A 15,026-nucleotide genomic window follows, 5' to 3' on the forward strand; every position below is an offset into this window, starting at 1 on the left:
ATTAGATTTTATGTCACAACCCAAATTTATATGTCGCAATGGCACCTATGTTTCCAATCGATAGGTAAGCCAATCCGCTAGTTTTACCAAATTAATTAAATAAATAAGGTGCAAATTAAAAATAAATAAACGAAAAGTAGAATATCTCAAACACTAAGTCTTTCATAAGTATGAACCGCAGAAAAGTAAAACACCACCCAAGCTTTTGGTGTCATAAGTACAAGAGCTTCTAAAATATGGTGCTAGTGTGAAACTAAATGACAAGCCTAAACGTAAAAAACATCTTGTTGGATATGAAAACATCCATCATAAATGATAAGATAGAGGGAGATGTGGGCTGCAGAACAGCCAAACAGCTCATCACAACTCCAAGATAATCGAAGCTCGAACTCAGAAAGCTCTGTGAGATTCGCTCTTATCTGGAATTAGATCTGTACCACAAAAAGGTGCAACAAGTGTAGTATGACTACGAAACCACGTGTACCCAGTATGTCTCATAGACTGACAATGAAAAAGTAGTGATAGGATTATAGAAGAAAATCATTCTTTAATTTTACAAGTCTACATTATACTTATTAGTCCAATTTCATCAATTAGGTATAATCAAATGCAAGATAATGTCCAACAACCCAATAAGCACACAATCAAATATAAATAAAGGATGTAATAAAATGCATTGCAATGAAATACAAGAAATGATATGCCTCAGATGCCACGGGTAAAGTCAAAATAAGAGTAGTAGTAAATAAGATCTTAAGCTTTAAGAAGCTCACCTCACACACATCAACCCACTTACTTCTAGATCAATCTAGTCAATGCAGATGCAATAAATAAGAACATCATCGATAATAATCAACAAAGCCGCCTAAGAAATCCAAATGTCATAATTGAAGTAGGTCGTATCCATTTCCAAACTACCTGAATCCTCTTAGGAGCTATTATAAAACCTTCCTTGAACACTACATGTTCAAAATATACCACCGAACTAACCAAAACTCACACTTTAAGATCTTGAGTATAGTTTAATCTCCTACATATTTTAAAGAACAATCCTCAAATGATGTTCATGATCCTCCTTAATATGAGAGCATATTATTATATCATCTATAAAGATAACTACAAAGGAATCCAAGTACGGTCGAAAGACCCCATCCATCAAATCCATAAAAGATGTTGGCGTATTAGTCAACCCAAAAGACATTATCAAAAACTCATAATGGCCATAGCGTGTCCAGAAAGTTATCTTAGAGATATCATCTACCCTAACCTTCAACTGATGATAACTGGATCTCAAGTCAATCTGAACCAACCTGAAGTTGATAAAATAAATCATCAATAGTGAGGTATCTAGTACTTATTTCTGATGGTAACCTTTTTCAACTTTCTATAGTCAATACATATACTCATAGATCCATCTTTATTCTTCACGAATAACACTGGAGCACCCAAAGGAGATACACTTGGTCTAATGAATCCCTTTTTTAATAAATTCTGCAACTACTCTTTCAACTCTTTTAATTCGACAAAATCCATACGATAGGGTGGAATAAAAATGAGTTGAGTGTCTGGCTCTAAACTAGTACAAAAATCATTATCACAATCAGGTTGAAGACGTAATCGGTCTGTCAAAAAGACCTCTGAAAACTCACTCACCACCTGAATACACTCAAACATATAAGAGTCCTTACTAGTGTTTCAAACATGTTCCAAGTAAGCCAACAACCTCTCTCTACCAACCAATGAGCCATAATAAATGATATGACCCTTTATGAATTGTGATTAAGAGAACCTCTTCTTATTCAGGCATAGATGATGTAAATATGGTATGGTAGTTCAAAATTATATAGAAGATAACCAATTTAACTAAAGAATAACATAAAAAAATCTATTATATATAAGTCCTTCAAATCCACTTGAGTATTATATACCAACAAGGTAACTACACATGACGGATATACTCGATCTACCACTATGAAATCTCCAACATAAGTAGAAATATGTACATAAATATTAAGTGACTCACGTACCCTATCCAAATTGAATGATGGACCCTCTTACCCTCATAGTGCTCAAATCCCTCTCATTGAATTATATCTAAATCCTTGGAAACATCTATCACTTTCTAATATTGAACACCAGAACCAAGAACTTGAGAAACTCTCATGCAATAAAAATAATCAACCCTTTGAGAAATATTTTCACTGTCACAGCCTCAGTAGAATGTTACATTGAAGCGTGTCTAATCAAGACATATAATTTAACATCATACTTAGTGACTAACATACCCTCTTGTGGCAAACCCTCAAGTTCACTTCCTTTACACTCCCTCTCATTGTGTGGAACAAACCACTTGAGTAAACTGAGTCCATGAGAGTGGAGATGACTTAGTTGGTCTACTAGTAATGTATTATCTCCACCACTCCTTGATAGGGCTAATATTATGAAACCATGTGTAGTTAACTCCATAGGACTCCCCCAATCAAATATTGTGCAACCCTTCATAGCAAGTGATATAAATTGATACGCATTCTCACAAAATATACTAATGTAGGTCAGATGATTCATCAACATGACTCCTTCTAACACTTTATGTGCATCAATGAACATAATACGCCTATTATCCAAAAGTAGTGCAATTCTACTTCTAACGTGACCTCACCCGTGCAACTACCTTATTCAATAAACTCAATAATGGGTGCGGGTACAAGCTCTTGATCTTTGATCACAAATGCACGAGTCCTTATCATTTATGAGAGAATAAGACAACAAGAATATAATTTTAACAAAGTCAAGTACGCACGATAAGGAATGAAAGGATAAAAGTTTCCCAAATATCTTATAGCCTCTCGAAGATAAGTATGCACGTCATCATACCAATCTGCAAGACCCTACTAGATATTACTCTTGTACTTGTCAAAACCAATTTACCTTGGGCATTGATATCAAATTGGCACAATTCAAAATTCACATGTCGTGATAGCACCTAAGTTTAAAACCGATAGGTAAGCCAACCCAGTAGTTTTACCAAATTAATTAAATAAATAAGGTGAAAAAAATAAAAATAAATAAAAAACAAGTAGAATATCTCAAACGCTAAGTCTTTAATAAGTACGAAGTGTGGAAAACTAAAATACCACCCCAAGATTTTGGTGTCTTAAGTACAAGAGCTTCTAAAATATGGTGGAAGTCTTAAACTATATAAAAAGCCTAAATGTAAGAAATATCCTATCTGAATACAAAAATAATATCATAAATAACAAGATATATGAAGATGTGGGCTACGGAATAGCCAAGTAGCTCGTCATAACTCCAAGATAATCCAATCTCAAACTCAAAAAGCTCCACAGGATGCGCTTGTATTTGGAATTTGATTTGCACCACAAAAAGGTGCAACAAGTGTAGTATCAGTACAAAACCACGTGTAACACCTCGAAAACTAGACCCATGGAATTTTTTTTTTGTAGAACTTACCTGAAGTAGTGAACCACGATAGGGTTCACGGATCGTGATAGGGTCTACAGTCCGTAGACCTGCCCGTGGTCCAGACTTAGACTTCACCAGGCCCAGGCGTCAGACCACGGGACCCTTCATGGGCAGTGGTCACGACGACGGGCCTTGGTGGCGTCCGTAGTGTCAGACCAGTTACCCCCTAGCTTGGCCCTAGAACCCCAGGTCTAAGTGAACACCACATGCACTTTGACAGTCCGTGAGAGCTTCCATGGAGTTTAACCAGTAGACTTCCAACATAAAGCCTCCATACCTCAGCCCAAGTGAAGACCACAGGGACCTTCACAGTATGTCGTCCTCCACACTGGTTGTGGTAGTTGCCGTAGTCCAGACCCCCATTTTTTCAGAACTAAGTCTAGACCACGACCGACTTGACAGTCTGTTGTCCCTTTCGCGGTTCTGTAGTTGGTCGTGGTCAGTCCCGTCAGCAGTTTAAGTCAGGGGTGTTTTGGTCTTTCCTATTTCATTGGACCCGTAAACTACATCGTTTTAACCCTGAACTACGTGGTTTTGATTAGTTTAAGCCTAGAAACATAACTAGAACTTACCTAAGTCAGATATTTCATCAAAAACTTAGAAAATTAGAAGTGAAAGAGGAGAAAAGGTCGAGCAATGATACGTCAAAACTTACACCCCTAATAAGGAGTATAAATGGTCGTTGTCATTTCTCAAAAGTTATTAGGGAACTATGTATTCCCAAAGAAGTTTCCAAATGTTTTTGCATTTGAGTAAGAAAGGAACTATGATTCCAAAAGAGCCTTTGGGCTAGTTTTCAAGAAAAAGGAACATTGTTTCCAAGTGAGCCTTCGGGCAAAGTTTTCAGTAATTATCTCAAATAAAGAAAGATGTGTTTACAACACTTATGAGCTAAGTATTTTTGGGAGTAGTCTTGAGCACCGAATTGGGGACACGAGTTCATATAAACTCAACTATCCATAAGAACCATGCGCCAACATGGGAGTTAATGGGTCATAGTTTTTAGATGAACTCGTAAGATTAAGCTAGTGGATCCACTTAGTAAAGTTAGCTTCCTATATCACGGCAAGGTATAGGATGGTCCTTGGGCAACGTGAGGTAAAACGTTGTCTCACCACTAGGGCTCATAGTGGTGATTGTCGAATGAAAGAGTCTCCCACTAAAGTTATATTACTTTTATATAAGTAAAGTTGAGTTGTTATTGTTTTATCTTTAACAAGCTAAGTTATTTACACTATTTTGCAAGCTTTATATATTGCATGTGTCGTATTGCTTTGTATATTGAGTTCAGTTATTCATGAGTTCAACAGAGCGAAGGTAAGAGTTCCTTTGTACTCCTTCCAAGTTTAAGTTGTGGTTTAGCTTTCCAGCTCGCATACTCGTACATTCAATGTACTGATGCCAGTTGGCCTGCATATTATTATGATGCAAACACAGGTACCTAGGGCCAGCAGCCGGTTCGCCATTGATCCAGTTGAGTACTTCCGAGTCAGTGGTGAGCCTCTTTGTGTTCCGGATGACTCGATTATGCTGTTCTTTTAGTTTTGTTTTATTAGGATGTTGCAGGGTCTGTCCCAACATCCATCTTAGTAGTATAGAGGTTTCATAAACAGTCAGTCAGTTGATTTGGAGTCTCTCATCTATGTATATATATGTAAATATTCTATTTTGAGACTCAAGTTGCCTTTGTGGCCACATTTTATTTCAGTCAGGTTGTTTTAAAACCTTGCATTGCATTGAGTTTTCCGCTGAGTTAAGAAAGCCAGGCCAATGGTTTGCTTTGGGGCCAACAATGGTCTTCGAGTGCTAGTCACGTCCAGAGTGTAGGCTCAGGGTGTGACAACCTTGGCGAATTAATACATCTAACGCCTCTCAGCCTAACCAGATAATATCCACTCTAATTCTCCCTAACGTAAAGTGTTATCGATATTGAACTTCGCTCAATTTTATATGGTGTTAAAGATTCCTTCTCTCGAAATCCAACTTTAACTCCAATTTGTAAACTTAGTTTAGCCTTTTCCAAACTAATATTTTTCTCTCGAACAAACACCAAATACAGGCTTGTCTAAAGCGTGCACTCAATAGACGAAAATGATAATGAAAGTTGTAAACTATAGGTTGTAAACAAAGATTGCCTTTTACTCATTTTAAGGAATCAAAATTAGAATGTCATCATAGATCACACACCCAGTAGTGACGTTTAGCTACTCATATTTTTATGCAAAGAATCAATACTGGTTATTAAAAACATGTTATGAGATACTTACAAAAATAACTAGTAAATCAACAACCACTTGATAATCTCAAGGTTGAAATGAACAACTTCCAACTGATCACAATAATCTGAATCCCAAAATCCCAAAACTAAAAGTAATCGCCCTTTCTCCTGCCCAAAATGTCATATAATCGATAATCCCCCTAAAAATGACCTAAAGTAATTTGAAAATAGGATGTTTAAAATGAGTCCTAATCAAGTTAGGACTGAATTGTCGGGCCTTGTCATGGCTGCTACCACAACTCGTCAAGGTTTTCACGGTCCGTGAAGACCTCTGTGGTTTTGCCTTGAGCTTCCCCAGAGTGGGTCTTTGAACTTGGTCACTGGAAAATGTACTACGAGAGCTACCACGGTCCGTAGTAAGGACCACGACCCGTGAAGTCACCCGTGGTCTTCACTCAGGCTTCAATCCTTGTTTCAACTCTTTCCTACTTTTATACTGGTTCAACTTCACGGTAGGTACCACGGTCCGTGGAAAATAACAACGGCCCGTATACCCCTCCCTGATCTTCACTTGGTTGTTCTTGCTTTTCATCTTTTCAGGGCCCAGTTCTGCCCCAGTTTCACGAACTTAACCACGGACCGTTATGAAGTTAACGGTTCGTTACATTGGCCATGAATTTCACTTTGGGTCGACATTAGTTCTACTTCTTTTTCTGTAAAACCCAGATTTTGCCTACACAGTTAACAAACCCATAAAATAATTCCAAAATATCACTTAATTCCAGTATTACTTGATAGTTATTAAGCATCAAATGTGCTACGATTTCGCGGCACATCAACACCCTCAATTTAGAACCATTACTTGTCCTCAAGTGATGAGAAAACAAACAAATACAATTAGCCCTCAATTCATTTCCAAATTTATAACGCTACGCAACAACTAATTCAAGTATAATTTGTGTCCTCAAACCTCTGAATCAAACATGTAAGGATCAATACATGACATGTCATTACTTATAATCAATCATGCTTATACCTGCGAATTATCAACTCACACAATCTACTTTCAAACGCAACCACAGTGTCCTCACACCAAAGAAGTCCCTCGCTCATAATGTTAGGGACTGAGTACTACTCTCACGCTCTCAATAAATTTCTAACACTAACAACAAACTACCATAGGCTTGCCCTTGTTTCTACACTTTCTCTTTCAAACACCCGAAATAGGATCACTGTAGGACTTTATTTTCTTGCAACATAAGCTCGGGGTTAGGGAATGGATATTTGGTTTCGTCAGTGACTAATTCCTTGGTTTCCCAAAGTTTCATTTTCACAAACTCTTTTTTGAGTGATTCTCTCTTTTTATTTATTTCAGCTCGACCCATTTGCTATTATTATATATATATATATAGATATTTTTTTTCTTATTTATTTATTTATTTATTTTTAAATGAACTCAGCTCACTGGTTGAACCTTCTTTTTTCCTTTTTTTTTCTTCTGTTGGAATTGCAATCACCCTCAACTTAGGCTTTTGGCCTGAGTTGTGATATCGTGTACCTTCAGAGAACCAAGGATTTTATATATATTGGGTAGGAACAAAGACTGATTTAAGGCTCAAATTGTGTTCAAGTGATAAGCTTTTCATTTGGTTCCTTTATTTTTGGCTTTTTACTGGTTTAACAAAAATGGCCTACTGATCCTTTCCTATCCAGTTATTTTCAGATTCAAGCAAGACTACTTAGGCAAGTTCTACTTTCTGGTCCTAGTGTTAGACTTAAATCAAAACTTACTCACATACTACGCAGGATTGCATTTTTTTAGTTTCTTGGTTCACCAATTAATTGGTTAGATTAGCCATTTTCAAAATATCTGTATCTAAAATGTCATCTAAAGATCCTAAAGTCAAACCCATGTTCGGGTCCTCAATATTCATAGAGTAGCTGCTGCACAGCTCAATACATAAAACACCTAACACAGTAATACAAAGAGTTAACCGCTATGGCCGGCTGCTGACCATCCCTTCCCCAAAGAAAAAGGACTTTGTCCTCAAAGTCGAGATAAAACAATCAAATACACAGGCTATGAGGAAGGTTCATACCTGCGGTGCGCTAGACGTCGGTCGTCGTATTAACATTGGCACCCTTATCAATGGGTGCACTCTCAGGTCTTGGGGCATGATTAGTCGAAGCAGGTGCACCACTACCAGAAGCTCCAACTAAGGCTGCATCTCGCTGTTGCTGGCAAGAGCTTCCTTCTCCCTAGCTTCCCTCTTTGATGCTCTACGAGCTCTCTTTTCTTGCCTTCTTGCCTCTCTAGCTGGGTCAGTAGGGGTCTCCTCATAAAGTTCTCCAGCTATGTGTTTTCTCTTGCTGGATTTACTTGTAGGAGGTGCTCCCCAAAGATCATCGAGTGTTTGAGTGGTGGGTACCTGACTTAACATTTGCATCAACGACTCTGGCATGACCGGAGTGGGTACCTGTGCTGGCTTTTCAGCCAGCTTAGCAATTTGAGTGCGCATTTCGGCCAACTGGGCTTTGAACTGTTCAGTATCTGCTGAACCGGTAGCTTGGAAACGATCCTGAACAAGGTTATCCAAACCATCTATTCTGTCCTTTAAGACTAATAGCTCCGTCCTCATCTCATCTTTGATATCATTTTTTGCAGCTAATACCTTTGTCTCTATCAGCTGGGGCATCCGAAGCACAATTTGGTCTACCAATGTCCTGGTCTGGCGCTGATCTGCAACCAATTTCTTAAGAAAAAGCATAGGGATAGTGATAAAAGTACCTGAAGTCTGGGATGCGGAAGCTGGGGGTGGTGGTGTCTCTGTGGACGGTTGTAATGACTCCCCCTGTTCTGGGTCTCTACTTGCCTGGGGATATCAAATGTGACATGTGGAATAACAACTAAAGTACCTACAGCGGCAGATTTCGCGCCAAAAAGATGGTTCGCCACATCTTTGATTTTTGAAACCTGGGTTAGTCTGAATGCTTCACCCCATCTGTCAACTAGGCTGTTCAGATGAATATTCTCTCCTCGACATAATTTCCCTATCAGACAGGGAAAACGAAGTGCAACTCTCTTATTTAGTGCGCTGTCTCTCATCTCGATTAATATTATCTTTCCTGCATTGACCGGGTAACCTACCATAAGACATGCTACTAACGAGGCCAAGAAGGGGGACAAAGTGTTATCATTAGCCGTCGGTCTCAATTGCGCTCGAACAACAGCCCACCAAACCTTGGCCAGGAAGGAAAGCAAAGCTTTAGTGATAAGTGTTGGAGTTGTGGTAACCCAACGTGCATTTTCCCCATCTATGGCTATTTGCTTCGCAATCCAGTGTAAAACCCTTTCTCAAGAAGTCCGATCTTCCATTGAAGCATCACTAGTGACCTCATGATGTTTGCCTTCGAAAAGGCCAACTGAAACGGGTGCAGAGTATTCTGGGCTGTACAATAGTCTGTTAATCGACACCTCAGAAATACCTATTGATTTGCCCCTAACTATGATTGATTTGAGTGGACCCCAGGTACTAGCCATGTCTTTCTGTCCACGCTTCGTGGTCTCTGTATCCGCAACAAAATTCATCAATGTAGCTGTATACGAGGAATAAAATTCTCTAGTCAGGTGGCTAGAGTATTCACCAGGTGAATTGTCCATCCAATCGAAATGATTGAGCTGAAATATCCAATAGATGTCCGAGAATGCTTTGACATCAGTTACCATCACCTTAGTCTCAGGCATAATTGTTAGATTCTTGAAATCCCTAGTTTTATTCACAATACCATTATCAAAGAACTCTTTAGACCTGTTGATAGTCCACATGGAGTGATCACAAGCAATCAGTTGTGGTCTCAATGCAGGGTTAGGTTCCTGAGTGTTCACATCCATCATCATGGTATCATCATCGGTGATTTCCTCCTCATCCTCTCTATTAACTATTTCCTCTCGTACTCCAGTTTCAGCTTCTATGGTAGGCACAGGTGGAGTAGTACTTGTGTCGGCCTGCGAACCGCTGTCAGATTCAGCACTGTCCCCCGAGTCATTTGCAGATGGGTTACCAGCCGTAGTATCAGATTGACATCCCGAGTTTTTCCCATTCTCGGAACTACTTTCTCTCTCTTCAGGTTGAGGAGGAGAGTCCTGGAGAGTAGCTCTCCTAACCACCGATCTAGTAGCCTAAGGCGAGTGATCTGCAGGTGTAACATTTATTTGCACCTCAGACCCATTCACTTCGGAGTCGCCATGACCCTCTGATTGTGAAGCGGTGATAGGGGTAGATTTGCTAGCATTGTTTCTTCTGGGACCCTTTGTACCCGAGAAACAAAACACCAATTCAGTACCATCATTAATGAAACGACCAACTAGCGGGTACTCAGATTTCCCCTGTGTAATATCATCGTGACGCCTTTCCTTATGATTGTCGTCACCCAATCTATCATCGAGAAGGGCCACGGAATAACAATATTAACAAAAACTAAATACCTAAATTTTTTTAAAAAAAATACAATCAAGGGAACACTACGAGCACTTGAATGAGTCGTGGTATAAACAACAGACCGTGATGTCCCTCATGGAGTTTAAACAGAATTTGAGTGCACAAGGAATTCTAGTCATTTAACCAAGGGATGTTAGCAGAAGGTTTCACGGCCCGTAGAGTGAGCTACGGTCCGTGATACTGCCCGTGAAGTTAAACTGAGGACCACTGAGGACTTGGTTGATATTCAAGTGTGGTCTACGACAAGTTGTACGACCCGTAATGTCTTCCACGGTCCGTACAACCTGCTGTAGCCTTATACTAGGCAATAGGTCTGTCATCTTCTTCTCAACATCAAATTTTTGCACTCAAAAAGCTTTAAGGCATGTCTCATCAAACACAAATTTCATCTCCTTCTCTAAAAGCTTGCACATGGGTTGTTCAATTTTTGAAAAGTCTTTGATGAAACGCCTATAAAATTCGGCGTGTCCTAGGAAGCTTCGCACACCCTTCACACACATTGGCGGAGGTAATTTTTCAATCACCTCAATCTTAGCCTTGTCGACCTCAATTCCTTTCTGTGACACCTTGTGTCCAAGGACTCTGCCCTCTTTTACCATGAAGTGGCACTTCTCCCAATTTAGCACTAAGTTGGCTTCCTCACATCTCTATAAAGCCCTGCTAAGATTCAACAAACAGTCATCAAAAGCATCCCCTACTACAGAGAAGTCATCCATAAATACCTCTAGAGTGTCCTCAACCATGTCTGAAAAGATGGACATCATACACCTTTGAAATGTGGCTGGTGCATTACATAGTCCAAATGGCATGCGTTCAAACGCAAAGGTGCCATAAGGACATGTGAAGGTAGTCTTTTCGTGATCTTCAGGTGCAATTGATATCTGGTTGTAGCCAGAGTATCCATCTAAGAAACAATACCATCCTTTACCTGCTAATCTGTCAAGCATCTGGTCCATGAAAGACATGGGGAAATGATCCCTCAAAGTCCACATGTTCAGCTTCCTATAATCCATGCACACTCGCCATCCAGTGACCGGTGTCAGCGGGACTAATTCATTCTTGGCATTTGCTACCACAGTCATGCCTACCTTTTTAGGCACACATTGCACTGGACTGACCCAGTGGCTATCAGAAATAGGGTAGACCACCCTAACATCTAACCATTTGATTATTTACTTCTTAACCACCTTTTGCATAGGTGGGTTCAATCTCCGTTGGTGTTCAATACTCGGGCTGCAGTCTTCCTCAAGCTGAATTTTATGTGTGCAAATACCTGGAGGTATCCCAATTATATCAGCAATGGTCCATCCAATGGCTCATTTATATCTTTTTAGCACCTTGATCACCTCTTGTACTTGGTCTTCATTCAAATCTGCAGCCAATATCATAGCTAAAGTGTTATTAGTACCTAAGAATACATACCTGAGGTGAGTGGGTAACTGTTTCAGCTTTAACACTGGTGGCTCTTCAATGGATGGTTTCACTGGAGGGCTTGGCCTGCTTTTCAAGTCCAAATCCAATTTCTGTGGAGCATACGAATGTGCTTCCATACCCTGCAAGGCATTCACGGTAACTGTATAGTCACATCGGAAATCAGCATCAAAGTTCATCAGTATTGCTGCTAATGTTTCAACAGCTATTCGCTCTTCTATGGGTACCCTCATGTCTTCATCGTGACCATCTCTATTGAAGATATCACATTCATATCTCATGGTTGTTTCATTGACCTGCAAATATTGAACCTTACCTCATTTGTGTTGAGTCTGAATTTCAACTCTCCTCTCTTAACATCCACTAAAGCTCTTCCCGTGGCCAAAGAGGGTCTTCCCAAAATTATGGGAACTTCAAAATCTATTTCACAATCCAAAATCACAAAATCAGTTGGAAAAATGAAAGTATCCACCTTTACTAGTACATCACATAGGATTCCCACTGGCCTCTTTACAGATCTATCGGCCATCATCAACCTCATTGCTGTAGGTTTTGGTACTCCCAAACCTAACTTTTTATAAATGGCTAAAGGCATCAAATTTGTTCTAGCTCCTAGATCACATAAAGCTTTTGCAAACTTGATTGACCCAATGGTGCATGGTATTGTGAATGCACCTGGATCCTCTTTTTCCTACACCAGAGATATGGTAGCAATGACACTGCAATGATGAACATCGTTAGAGATATCATGACTTACAGCTCTTTTCTTGGTGATCAAGTCTTTCATGAACTTGGCATATCCTGGCATCTGCTCTAGGGCTTCAACTAATGGAATGTTTACTGAAAGTTGTTTCAGCATGGTGATGAATCTCGTAAACTTTCCATCTTCAGCTTTCTTTTTGAGCCTTTGAGGGAAAGGAGGAGGTGGCCTGGGAATCTGTTGTAAGGGCAAGTTTTCCTGAACCTCTTTCTCTTTTCCTCTCGAAGGTTATGCTTTGGATTGAGTTTTTTGAGCCTCTCCTAGATCGTCTACCTGTATATTCTCATCCTCTTCTCTTCTAGCTTGCTCCAAGACCTGTTTATAATTGGTACCTACAAAAATAGAGTTAGAAAGAACTTTACCACTCCTTGTGGCGATGGCCATGCAATATCCGTCTTTCTTGGGATTTTGAATTGTATCACTTGGTAGTGATCCGTTCTTTCTCTGATTCATTGAGGCTGAGAGTTGCCCCAACTGCTGCTCTATTTTTTATGAAGGTGGTGTGAAAGTCTGCCAACTGACTCATGCTCGAGAAGTCACCTCTCATTTCTTTCACCCCTGCATCGGTTGACTCAACCTTTTAAAGTACCTTAGCCATCATGTCCTCCAGCTTAGACCCGGTAGAATTACCACTACCCCGGTCTCTATTACCTGGAGGTACATATACACCACTACGGTCATTCCTATACCCTCTCCGTTTTGCCAGTTTCCTTAATCTCTATTTGCTGGCCTTTCATATTGACCATCCCTCGCATAGCTCCGACCTGCATTTCCAGAATTGTAACCTTTATTTCCAGATTTATAATTCCGAAAACCTCCTTGATTCCCCAAATAATTAGCTTCCTCATCAATGTCAAGATCCTGATCTTCATACCTTTTCTGCTGTCCCACAACATTCACCTTTTCAGACTTGGCAACAATGTGCTTTGTGAGCAAGTCTATTTGAGTCCTCATATATGCCATGTGTTGGTCCCTTTATTCTTCTCTCTTCCTTTGTTAAGATGAAACTCAAACGTACACCCAAGCTCTCCTACCTCTGCATCTCTAGTGTACCAGGCTCTGTTGTTCTTTGAGACCTCATCTAATAGCTGCATGCTTTCTGCAAATGGTTTCCTCATAAATGAGACTCCACAAACTGCATCAATAACAGGTTTAGTAACATAATTCAGAGACCTATAAAAGGCCTGTTTAAGATGCCTTTCGGTAAGGTCATGGTTGGGGCATTTCATTAACTTTTGGCTGAACCTCCACCAAGTATCATGCTTGGCTTCTCCTAGTAGTTGCTTCTGTGTACTAATCTCGTCCTTCATCTGCAGCTCTTTTGATTCTGGGAAGAATCGTTCCAGGAAAGCTTCCTTCAACTCATTCCAAGTTCTGATGGAGTCATCTGGCATCTCGTTCAACCAGTTAGTCGCCTCTCCAGTAAGAGACAATGGAAACAGCCTCAATCTCATTGCTGTTTGGTTTACTTCAGGAATCTCTTGTGACTAATAGATAGCAACAAAGTTCACCAAGTGCTGATTTGCATCATCACCAGCTGCACCCCTAAACATACCTTTAAGATTCAACAATTGAATCATAGTGCTGGTGATTGTGAACTTAACACCCGGAGGTAGTGCAGGTAACACTATCGCTCCAGTGGCTCCAGCCCTATCCAAATCTGCATCATCTTTATCATACATCATGTGTGCTGGATGTTGGGCTCTACCCCTTGGAGACATTGGTTGGCGCTAAGGAGGGATCATCCATCCACTCCTCTATTCTCATCTACCAGCCAAGGTTAGCTTCTAGTCCCAGCCTTTGTCTTTGTGCCTCCAGTTCTTGTGCATTCACCATTTTTCAAAGAGTCTTTTCGAGTTCTGAGTCGTAAGGGGTCAATGGAACTCCTTTACTCCTGGTACCTGGCATACACAGTAGCACTCACCCGAAAGAGGCACAAACACAGGACAAAACGTAAAATTAGGAAATATAATTACAAATTGAATAAAAGCTAGTAAAACACTTCTGAACTGAAATTCCCTGCCGCCAAAATTTGATAGGTCCAAACTTACACCCCTAATAAGGAGTGCAAACGATCGTTGTCAATTTAAAGAACTCAACCTGAGTTGAGATCGATCCTACAGAGAATTTCTTTACAGATAAAGTTTTACTGTCGCGTTTCCTCTATTGTCGTTACTTTTTCCTAAACAATTAACAAGGAAAATAAATTTGGGTTTGATTGAAAAGTATTCTATCAAAACTTAGTAGCACAATTCACAAAAGATCTCGTTGTAAGTTGATTCAATTAATTTAAGGAAATGAGGTTTTGTGTTCACTATGACATCATTATAATGCTCTCCCATAAATTTAGTGTCAGGTAAGTCAATGTTTATAGAACCATGGCGAATTTAATACATCTAACGCTTTTCAGCCTAATTAGATAATATCCACTCTAATTCTGTCGAACGTAAAGTGTTATCGATATTGAACTTCGCTCAATTTGATATGGTGTTAAAGATTCCTTCTCTCGAAATCTAACTTTAACTCCAATACTTAAACTTAGTTTAGCCTTTTCCAAACTAATACTTTTCTCTCGAACAAACACCAGATACAGGCTTGTCTAAAGCGTGCACTCAATAGACGAAAATGATAATGA

At 39.7% G+C, this 15,026-nt stretch overlaps 1 protein-coding gene across 1 annotated transcript; it reads right to left on the reverse strand.

Annotated features, from left to right (window-relative positions):
• Positions 1-11,908: 11,908 nt before the first annotated feature.
• On the reverse strand, positions 11,909-13,345 carry LOC125842895 (uncharacterized). Its single transcript, XM_049522177.1, has 5 exons — positions 13,156-13,345; positions 12,981-13,042; positions 12,665-12,706; positions 12,389-12,568; positions 11,909-12,322 (listed from the first exon to the last, which is right to left on the reverse strand). Exons 1-5 carry the CDS (start codon positions 13,343-13,345, stop codon positions 11,909-11,911), a joined length of 888 nt encoding a protein of 295 aa, XP_049378134.1.
• Positions 13,346-15,026: the final 1,681 nt, after the last annotated feature.

The sequence above is a fragment of the Solanum stenotomum genome, chromosome 10 (assembly GCF_019186545.1).
Source record: "Solanum stenotomum isolate F172 chromosome 10, ASM1918654v1, whole genome shotgun sequence".
Taxonomy (NCBI): domain Eukaryota; kingdom Viridiplantae; phylum Streptophyta; class Magnoliopsida; order Solanales; family Solanaceae; genus Solanum; species Solanum stenotomum.

Bases quoted from the DNA above. Each gene is read 5' to 3' on its own strand.
- LOC125842895 (XM_049522177.1), bottom strand. From the start codon at position 13,345: ATGAGGACTCAAATAGACTTGCTCACAAAGCACATTGTTGCCAAGTCT. The intron at 13,043-13,155 runs GTCGGAGCTATG...ATGTACCTCCAG, and splicing joins TTACAATTCTGGAAATGCAG to GTAATAGAGACCGGGGTAGT. The intron at 12,323-12,388 runs GTAAGTCATGAT...TCTCTGGTGTAG, and splicing joins TGATCACCAAGAAAAGAGCT to GAAAAAGAGGATCCAGGTGC.